The sequence below is a fragment of the Hyalella azteca genome, unplaced genomic scaffold, assembly GCF_000764305.2.
Source record: "Hyalella azteca isolate HAZT.00-mixed unplaced genomic scaffold, Hazt_2.0.2 contig9365, whole genome shotgun sequence".
Lineage (NCBI taxonomy): Eukaryota > Metazoa > Arthropoda > Malacostraca > Amphipoda > Hyalellidae > Hyalella > Hyalella azteca.
Genome location: NW_025939439.1, coordinates 8,843 through 18,743, shown reverse-complemented (window position 1 = coordinate 18,743; position 9,901 = coordinate 8,843). Strand labels below are relative to the sequence as shown.

At 44.4% G+C, this 9,901-nt stretch overlaps 1 protein-coding gene across 4 annotated transcripts in view; it reads left to right on the top strand.

Moving 5' to 3' along the window:
- Positions 1–9,232, top strand: part of LOC108680142 (phospholipid hydroperoxide glutathione peroxidase-like) — a 10,905-nt gene extending 1,673 nt beyond the window's left edge. For 3 of the 4 annotated variants that reach the window (XM_047881988.1, XM_018168918.2, XM_018168923.2), the window contains exons 2-6: positions 5,255–5,319; positions 6,149–6,225; positions 6,648–6,861; positions 7,430–7,588; positions 8,105–9,232. In XM_047881988.1, the coding sequence (XP_047737944.1) occupies positions 5,317–5,319; positions 6,149–6,225; positions 6,648–6,861; positions 7,430–7,588; positions 8,105–8,143 (492 nt within the window). In that variant the 5' untranslated portion in view covers positions 5,255–5,316 and the 3' untranslated portion in view covers positions 8,144–9,232. Of the gene's footprint in view, positions 1–3,086; positions 3,141–5,254; positions 5,320–6,148; positions 6,226–6,647; positions 6,862–7,429; positions 7,589–8,104 lie in introns of those variants that run through there. The other variant, XM_018168931.2, reaches the window with a different exon arrangement.
- Positions 9,233–9,901: the final 669 nt, after the last annotated feature.

Sequence of the window (9,901 nt, the reverse complement as noted above, 5' to 3'; positions counted from 1 at the left end):
CATTACAACTCCATTAACCAATCACAGCTGGAAAGCTGGAAGGGGCTAAAATCACAATCCCATAAACCAATCACAGTTGAAAAGTGATAGGATATGTATAATGTATATAATAAAATGGACTGGAAGTGGAAAGTTCCTGGACTTTCCAACCTTTCAGGTCCTGCTTTCCAATATGCTATGTGTACTGGTTAATTTAATATCCCTCTAGAATTCCACACTGATGCAGACAAATGAATGATAAATACATGATACATGAATGATAAGTGAATGATGCAGGTGGCCTAAGCCCTAAGGTGGGTTCATTGATGCATTTATTATATGATAAATAAATGCTTGGTGACAAACAACAGATTTTTAGAATCAGTTCATTTTTAATTTCATCATTTACTTGAAATTTAAACTAATTTTTTATGTATGGTAATGCCGGTAAGTGGTAATAGCTAATATTTGGCCCCGTAGCAGTCAGGGCCCAAGACCAGTCAGCAGCCCACTAAGCAAAATTAGACACATGTATGTTACAATAAGCTATTTAGACCCAATGTGTTGCCAAATGCCAATTTAATTAAGGATTTTTGGCTGAACTAGTACCTAATCCTTAAAAATTTCTTTTTACAAATTCATGAAAACATATAAATAAGGAGAAATGTGTCAGCTAGATCTTCTGAAGTTCTGCAGACATTGATTTTGAGGCTGAGGATTCCACAACCCGTTGCTGTATGGTGGAATTCTGGAAAAGGGTGTTTTCTTTAGTTGAAAATGAGTTTTACAGTACCAGAAGTATTAGGAACCTAATCAATATTGAGCAAAAATTTCTTAAAATTTTTGGTAACAACTGATATTTATGGGTAATTCTCAGAAATTGCATGCTAAAATGTGCATTTTACATATTTTCTATGAAAGAAATTAGGCAAGGGCCAAAGAAAAGTAAGTTTTAATGAATTCATGTGGATTCTCATTGTATTCAAGGGTGGCTTCTGCCTGATTTCCTTAAATGGTTGTGTAATCCACCCAGGATGCAGAAAGTTAGTGAATATAAAAAGAAATTTGGCAGTGCATCAGCAGCAAAATTTTGTCTTTAGATCTTGCTGTTACTTTAAAATTATTTATTACTAAAAACTCTCAAACCTTTCAGCCAATGCATGATGATTGGCTCTGATATATGCATATTGTCATCAATATGACTGATGCACAATGATTGTTATGTTGTTGTTAGTTTCGACCGTCACGCTTGCCGGGGGGGAGGCTCTGGTGGTGGGCAGGAGGCAGGCACCAGAAGGGGGGGGGGAGATGGGCGAAGGCAGGGAGGGTGGCCAGGAAAGCCGCTGCCTCCATGGGGTTGTCCCACAGTGAGGAGACGCTGAGAGACATGGGGAAGATGGGGCAAGCAAAGAGGTGCTGTACAGACTGGAGGGGATCCCCGCACTCCGGGCAGGCGGTGCTAGGGTAGCATCCGATCCTGGCAGAATAGGACGCGAGGGAGCTGCAGTATCCCAAGCGGGGCTGGGATAACGCTGAGCGGTCGGGGCAAGGGAGTGAGGCCTCCACTGAAGCAATCGGCGGTGGCGGGGCAGCAAGTACGGCGTTTATGGCGTCAGTCGCCGCCACGCGGTAGGTAATCTCCCTGCGGAGAGACCGCTTGGCTTCTCCGTATGTCCCGGCAGGCAAGATACCATTTGCCAAGAGTGGCGTGACAAGATGGCCGAACCTTGACTGTATCGAGGCTTTCATAGGGCGGTCGCCGAAAGGGGCAGAAACCAAGCGAAAAGAGGCATGAGAGGGCTGGAGGTCACTGGCGAGAAACTGGGCGCAAGCCAGGTCCAGGTGCGCGGACAAAGGGAGGACGCCGGTCTCTTGGTGCAGATGGGAGATCGGGGCCATTTTGAGGCAGCCGGTGGCTAGTCTCAATGCAGTATTCTGTATAATCTGCAGGCTGGCAACTGCTGTACGGGAGGCAACNCTTCCTTAATCTCGTGCATTGTAGTCGCTGGAACAATGTTTCAGTTGAGGAAACATCCTCCCTCTCCTCCCAACGCTGCAATGCGGGAACGCGGTACAGCGTCTGAAGTAAGCATAGCGTTCCATAGGACGTACCGAACTAAAATGAACTAAAACTTGCCTGCAGCTCATTGCAGTGTAGTTAATTCTCCCCTAGACTAAGAGTCTCTAGTTGAAGATGCCGTGTCATCGCACTAGTCCTCTCCTCTCCTAGTCTGCCGAGACACTTTTTGCCTCGCGTGATAATAGTACCAAGAAGCGTACCAAGAGTTACCGTCGGTTAACTATGAGGCTAGTTCAAACCTTCATTTAGTGAGCCACATATTTATTGTTTGATCCTTATTACTGTGCAATGTAGAAGGAAATAAATTTTGATGAAGTAATTTCTAAGCTTAACAATTACTGTGTCGAAGGTGAAGATAGTTTTTGTGGTAAGTAAAGCTGTTATCCCCAAGCGTATACTCTTCCTCAATATTTATCAGGAGTTGTTACTTATAGGTGAGAAACTCGTATCTAATTTATTTCTGCGTTTACTTAGTAAGGAACGAGTGTCACTAGGCTTTTTATCGTCAAAATGTAATGTAATTTTTTTGCTTTAGATATTGTGATAATATTCTTGAGCCCTGATGTGAATCATGTTCTAATGCTTGATCAATCCCAAAAATTTCTTCATATGAATATTAATTGTTGTGCCCGTGACGCAGGCTTCTTCTCCCAAGACGATCTACGACTTCACGTGCGACGACATCGACGGGAACGCCGTGCCGCTGGACAAGTACAGGTCAGTACCTGTCTCTTATACACATCTAGATGTGTATAAGAGACCGGTTTGAGATGGGTCGATATAATTTGGGGGATCATAAGCGTGTATGCCGGTTTTATCAATAGAGGCGTAATGTAAGCTATGAGGCTTGTAGTGACAGTAAATGGTAATTCCGGCACCGGGGCTTGGTAGTGACGGTATAAATGGTAACTCCGGTGCCAGGGCTTGGTAGTGACGGAGTAAATGGTAACTCCGGTGCCGGGGCTTGGTAGTGACGGAGTAAATGGTAACTCCGGTGCCGGGGCTCCGCAGTTCAGTGTGTCTGGAGACTCCGTCGTGGCTGGTGTGTCTGCCTATCACTGCTGCCACTGTTTGAACTCTGGTACTGAAATAAAACGAGTTCTATCGTTACCTTTAATCATTATCGTTAATACTTTCCCCATGACCAATGTTGTTATATCAAATTTATCTTAGTCCCCTGCAGAAAATGTTGTGGGTAATTTTGCTCTATTAATAATGCAGATGAGCCCATAGACGCTCGATTACAAGTCTTACTAAAGACACGTGACACGCTACAACTTCTCTCCTCACGCTCCATATCCTGTATATATAAACGGCTATTGAATAAATGAGACAAACACAAGTAAATTCTGGTCGTCATGAAATCGTTTAGCCAAATATATTTTCGTTTAACCGTCTGCAGTTTGTGATGTGACACCTGATAACATCACACCGTGAATTTAAAAACTCAATGAGTTTTAGAAGTTATATCGAATAAAGTGGATGCACGTGACTGTTGGCAAGAGAATTCATTCAAATACCAATTCGTTTTTTCTGATTAATGTATTCATGTTTGATAAGAACTACTGAGGTTAAATCTATGCCTTCAGAATATATTTATTATCTATGTACTAAATCTATGCCTTCTTAATGTATTTATTATCTATGTACTAAATCTATGCCTTCTTAATGTATTTATTATCTATGTACTTATGCTATGCCTTCTTAATGTATTTATTATCTATGTACTAAATCTGTGCCTTCTTAATGTATTTATTATCTATGTACTAATGCTATGCCTTCTTAATGTATTTATTATCTATGTACTAAATCTATGCCTTCTTAATGTATTTATTATCTATGCATTAAATCTATGCATTCATTAAATTTATGCCAGTGCATGACAAGCTGTTTTCAAACGAATTCAGGCCATGGTTTACATTGCTACTTACTGCAATGTAGGAGTTTCAATTTAGAGCTAAATTGGATTAAAGTTTTTTCACCAAGAATAAGACACGCTAGTGTTGGTATTTAATCTTCGCTGTTGTGATCTCGGAACATCTCGTGGCCTGAAGTGGCTCTGGTATTATCAGATAAGCTGACCGTTCTTCTACGCTCATTTTCCCCATCACAAACAAACGCTGCGCGCATCTTGTCATTCATCGAAGAAGTGTTCCTGAAGGTTTTGCGTGCTACGCAGACACGCAATAGGAGCTACACGCAAGCTGTGCGTGCTACGCAGACACGCAATAGGAGCTACACGCAAGCTGTGCGTGCTACGCAGACACGCAATAGGAGCTACACGCAAGCTGTGAGTGCTACGCAGTCACGCAATAGGAGCTACACGCAAGCTGTGCGTGCTACGCAGACACGCAATAGGAGCTACACGCAAGCTGTGCGTGCTACGCAGACACGCAATAGGAGCTACACGCAAGCTGTGAGTGCTACGCGGTCACGCAATAGGAGCTACACGCACTGTGCGTGTTGCTTCCTTCACACGCGTTAATTTGTTTGTACTCTTAACTGATTGTTAGGTTTCCCGCGCGGCATTTGCAGTTTTCCGTCACTCTAAATTAGGTTATACTTATGCTGTAAAATTATAAACCTCGCGGGATTCAGAATTATTTTGGCAGCCAAATTTGTCGAGCAGCTTAGGCCGGAACGATGATTTATTAATGTTTCATCCATAAACATTTTAAACGCAAAATAACTGGGGAGCCCAAGAGCTCAGCTATCCCATACAAGACAAGTGCTGAAACTTTTTAGCCGTTTCGAGATGTTTGGCCCTAACAGCCTCATATCAGCGTTGCATGCTGCTATCTAAAACGCACACTTAACTTCTACCATATAGCTACCATTGCTGGGAACCGTCATGCTTAGTTCACAAATGAGGAAACTTTGTCATTAATTGCTTGGTACCTTACATTGCTCTGACCGTCGTACATTCATTTCGCTCACTTCAACAAGAATAAATGGAACAAAAAAAGCTTTCAGCATTTCCGTCTGGACCAGCTAAAAAATAACCACTTGCATCGGTGGATAAATCGTCTGTTGCAGGAGGCCTATATTGAGCTAATATAACGCAGGCTACAGAGCACAAGCTATTGAAATTCATCGCATTTATAGTTTGTTTCTCTAAAATTAATCCTTCTTTTCCCCATGCTCATAACGCAAGGACTGTTGGTTATTTAATTCTAATTATCTGATGCTTTGCAGGAAAGTCGCTACTGGGCATCGGTGCTGCGGGTGCTGTAGCTGCAGCCTGCAGACCCTACGTCATGGTGAGCTCCCTGGCTCTTCCTTGTTGTTGTTTATCTGTTTTATGAAGGTGTTTAGTCGTCCTCCATGTCCCCCACGGCTCAATTACACTTCCTTAATCTCGTGCATTGTAGTCGCTGGAACAATGTTTCAGTTGAGGAAACATCCTCCCTCTCCTCCCAACGCTGCAATGCGGGAACGCGGTACAGCGTCTGAAGTAAGCATAGCGTTCCATAGGACGTACCGAACTAAAATGAACTAAAACTTGCCTGCAGCTCATTGCAGTGTAGTTAATTCTCCCCTAGACTAAGAGTCTCTAGTTGAAGATGCCGTGTCATCGCACTAGTCCTCTCCTCTCCTAGTCTGCCGAGACACTTTTTGCCTCGCGTGATAATAGTACCAAGAAGCGTACCAAGAGTTACCGTCGGTTAACTATGAGGCTAGTTCAAACCTTCATTTAGTGAGCCACATATTTATTGTTTGATCCTTATTACTGTGCAATGTAGAAGGAAATAAATTTTGATGAAGTAATTTCTAAGCTTAACAATTACTGTGTCGAAGGTGAAGATAGTTTTTGTGGTAAGTAAAGCTGTTATCCCCAAGCGTATACTCTTCCTCAATATTTATCAGGAGTTGTTACTTATAGGTGAGAAACTCGTATCTAATTTATTTCTGCGTTTACTTAGTAAGGAACGAGTGTCACTAGGCTTTTTATCGTCAAAATGTAATGTAATTTTTTTGCTTTAGATATTGTGATAATATTCTTGAGCCCTGATGTGAATCATGTTCTAATGCTTGATCAATCCCAAAAATTTCTTCATATGAATATTAATTGTTGTGCCCGTGACGCAGGCTTCTTCTCCCAAGACGATCTACGACTTCACGTGCGACGACATCGACGGGAACGCCGTGCCGCTGGACAAGTACAGGTCAGTACCACTGTAACTTGTCTCGCCATGCCACTACCACTGTAACTTGTCTCGCCATGCCACTACCACTGTAACTTGTCTCGCCATGCCACTACCACTGTAACTTGTCTCGCCATGCCACTACCACTGTAACTTGTCTCGCCATGCCACTACATCGCGTAACTTTAACGCCGTGCCACTCGACAAGTACCTTTGAGCAAGCATAAAAATACGTTTTTTTTAGTTAGTTATCATTGTGGTAGAAAATAAATCCTTGAACATCCAATTGACAGCGCGTTTTTTAGTCATAACTATTCGCAACGAGGCGCGTTCGTTATAAACTATACATGAAGGCAGTACTCGCTTGATCGCTTATAATCCTTAGCTGCCGTTGACAACTCAAGTTATTTATCTTGTATTGCAATAATGATGATTGCGTGCAGAGGAAAGGTTGTGCTCGTGGTGAACGTAGCCAGTAAGTGAGGTCTGACGGCTGTGAACTACACCCAACTGGTGCAGCTTCACAGCCAATACTCCCCCGAGCTGAGCATCCTTGCCTTCCCCTGCAACCAGTTCGGCAACCAGGAGCCGGGCACACCTCAGGAGATCAAGGAGTTCGTCAAGCAGTACAACGTCCAGTTCGATGTCTTCGCCAAGGTAACTTCCTTGGATAAAAGCTCTTTTTAACGATAAGATAGATGCTGTGTTTTGTTATAAGATAGATGCTGTGTTTTTAATGATAAGATAGATGCTGTGTTTTTAGCGACATGTTAGATGCTGTGTTTCACAAGCGTAATGTTAGTCTTGGCAGTCATTAGTTGGGGCTTCGTGGTTGTGCCGTTGTGCTGAGGCGGAACTCTTGACCTCGGTGCTCTCTCTTGACCTCGGTGCTCTCTCTTGACCTCGGTGCTCTCTCTTGACCTCGGTGCTCTCTCTTGACCTCGGTGCTCTCTTGTCACCTGTCCCTCCTTGTCACCTGTCCCTCCTTGTCACCTGTCCCTCCTTGTCACCTGTCCCTCCAGCGGCTGTTCAGCAGAACCATTTATTTCTGTTTGGTGGTTGCCAGATGGGAATGAACGAAGAAGTTGGGTTGGATGTTGTGCATTAAAATAATTTTTCAGGTTCCCGGGAGTATTTTGCCCTATAGTATCTAATGCTACCGTATAAATTTTATATTCGCTGTTAAATATCGCCAAAAAGAGGAGCCTAATAATGTACCTGACAGGTGAAGGTGAACGGCGACGACGCGGACCCGCTGTGGAAGTTCCTGAAGAAGAAGCAGGGCGGCCTGCTGGGCGACTTCATCAAGTGGAACTTCACCAAGTTCGTCGTCGACAAGAACGGCGTGCCCGTCTCGCGCCACTCGCCCAAGACAAACCCTATAGTGAGTACAGGTGTTATGGTGTGTCATCCATGGCGTGCTGACAGCCTCATGGTGTGTCATCCATGGCGTGCTGGCAGCCTCGTGGTGTGGCATCCATGGCGTGCTGGCAGCCCCGTGGTGTGTCATCCATGGCGTGCTGACAGCCCCGTGGTGTGTCATCCATGGCGTGCTGGCAGCCCCGTGGTGTGTCATCCATGGCGTGCTGGCAGCCCCGTGGTGTGTCATCCATGGCGTACTGGCAGCCTCGTGGTCTGGCATCCATGGCGTGCTGGCAGCCCCGTGGTGTGTCATCCATGGCGTGCTGGCAGCCTCGTGGTGTGTCATCCATGGCGTGCTGGCAGCCGTAGAGCGCTCAGTAGACATTCACTCACTAATTATGTCTCATAGTTTTGTTTAGTTTCTCATGAGATATACCGTCAGTCTGGCGTCAGTTTGTATCATTCGTTGCTTTGTTGTCCTACTGCCGCTAGTTTGTCCTGAGCGATGAAGCCGCAGTGAACGTTTGCTCTCGTGCAGCCTGACGTGGAGAAGGACATCAAGAAGTACCTGGCATAATGTCGGCAGTGCCTCGCCCCACCTGCTCCACTCCACTCCCCAGCTGTGATGGACCACTCCACCTCACCCCACTCCCTAATGTGATGGACCACTCCACTCGACCCACCTCACCCCACTCCTACTGTGATGGACCACTCCACCTCACCCCACTCCTACTGTGATGGACCACTCCACCTCACCCCACTCCTACTGTGATGGACCACTCCACCTCACCCCACTCCTACTGTGATGGACCACTCCACCTCACCCCACTCCTACTGTGATGGACCACGCCACCTCACCCCACTCCTACTGTGATGGACCACCCCACCTCACCCCACTCCTACTGTGATGGACCACCCCACCGTGCCAACCCACTGCCCCAGCTGTGGTGACTGCCCCACCTGACTCCTGCCGCCCCGCTGTGATGGAAGGCATCACTTGAGCCACTCGCTGCTGTGATGAACCGCTTTTAGCTTCCGTGCCATCTTGCTTGCTTATTATTATTTGTATAGGATTTATTCCTCATTGGGTTAACGAAAAGTTAGGGTTTATTTATTTTTTGATCTCTGGAAACATAAGCCTTCTTTTTTCAATATAACTCAATTTTCTCTTCTAATTTATAAAGAACTACAAGTGATATTTATTAGATGTAGTCCCTATTACCCTGCAGCTAAGAGGCGCCACTCGTCGTGTACTAATTGAAGTTCACAGTTTGTGGCAACTTTACGGACGGTCTTATTGTGTACAAATGTTGTGATTAGGAATCAAGTATAATGCGATATCCTAGTTAACTAGAGTGTGCTTATGTTATTTCTTAAGGACTTGTATCAACAAATGTGCTAAGATGAGCGCGAACAGAGCGACCAAGTCTCGTCATGATGGCAGGGTCCTGAACTCGAACTCTCGAGCGAACTCCGCCTGACCTCCTGGGAGGCTTGCCTGCTCTGCTCCTGCCCCTGAGTTACGTGTGGCATTACTGTACAATATAATGAGTCAGTTATTTGATCTTTCATTACATTCATTATTGCTGCAATATAATGAGTCAGTCAGCTTATTTTTTCTTTCATTGGCTTCATCATTATTGGTACAATATAATGAGTCAGCTTCTTTTATCTTTCATTGCCTTCTTCATTATTGCTACAAAATAATGAGTCAGTCAGTTGATCTTTCATTGCCTTCAGCATTACACCAGTCTCCTAAGACACCACTCAGCACTTTTCACTACGCACTTGAAACGTCACCCCGCTCTAACGATGTTACGCAGAACGCAATAAAAAATATCGTTTTAACAATAATATTAGTTTTTATTGGGTTTTGGTCTCATGATAAAAATTTGTGACGTGAACATCAATCCAATGTGGAGAAAACTTGCCGACTCCGCATTTAAGTTTCAGTGTTGCACTTCAGCGAGGCTGACTCGCAGGATTACGGGCTATAGTTTTATGTGTGTTGTGCTAACGATGATATGATACACCTTGAACTTTGCTGTGCATATTGGTGTTACAAAATAAAATTACCACTGCAGCAACAATCATTAGCTGCGTGACACTGCAGCAACAATCATTAGCTGCGTGACACTGCAGCAACAATCAGACACACAAGACTTGCTCTGTTCATGTTGGTCGCTAAGCGTCTTATGATTTCACTGTATCGGAACAGGTAATGTCACAGGGAGCCTCATTTACTGTTGAGTAATTAAATGAATTGAAAGATGAAAATGATTTGTTTGATCCGTTCATCTTTCATCGTACTGCGTCTTTACTCGGGAAGAAATCT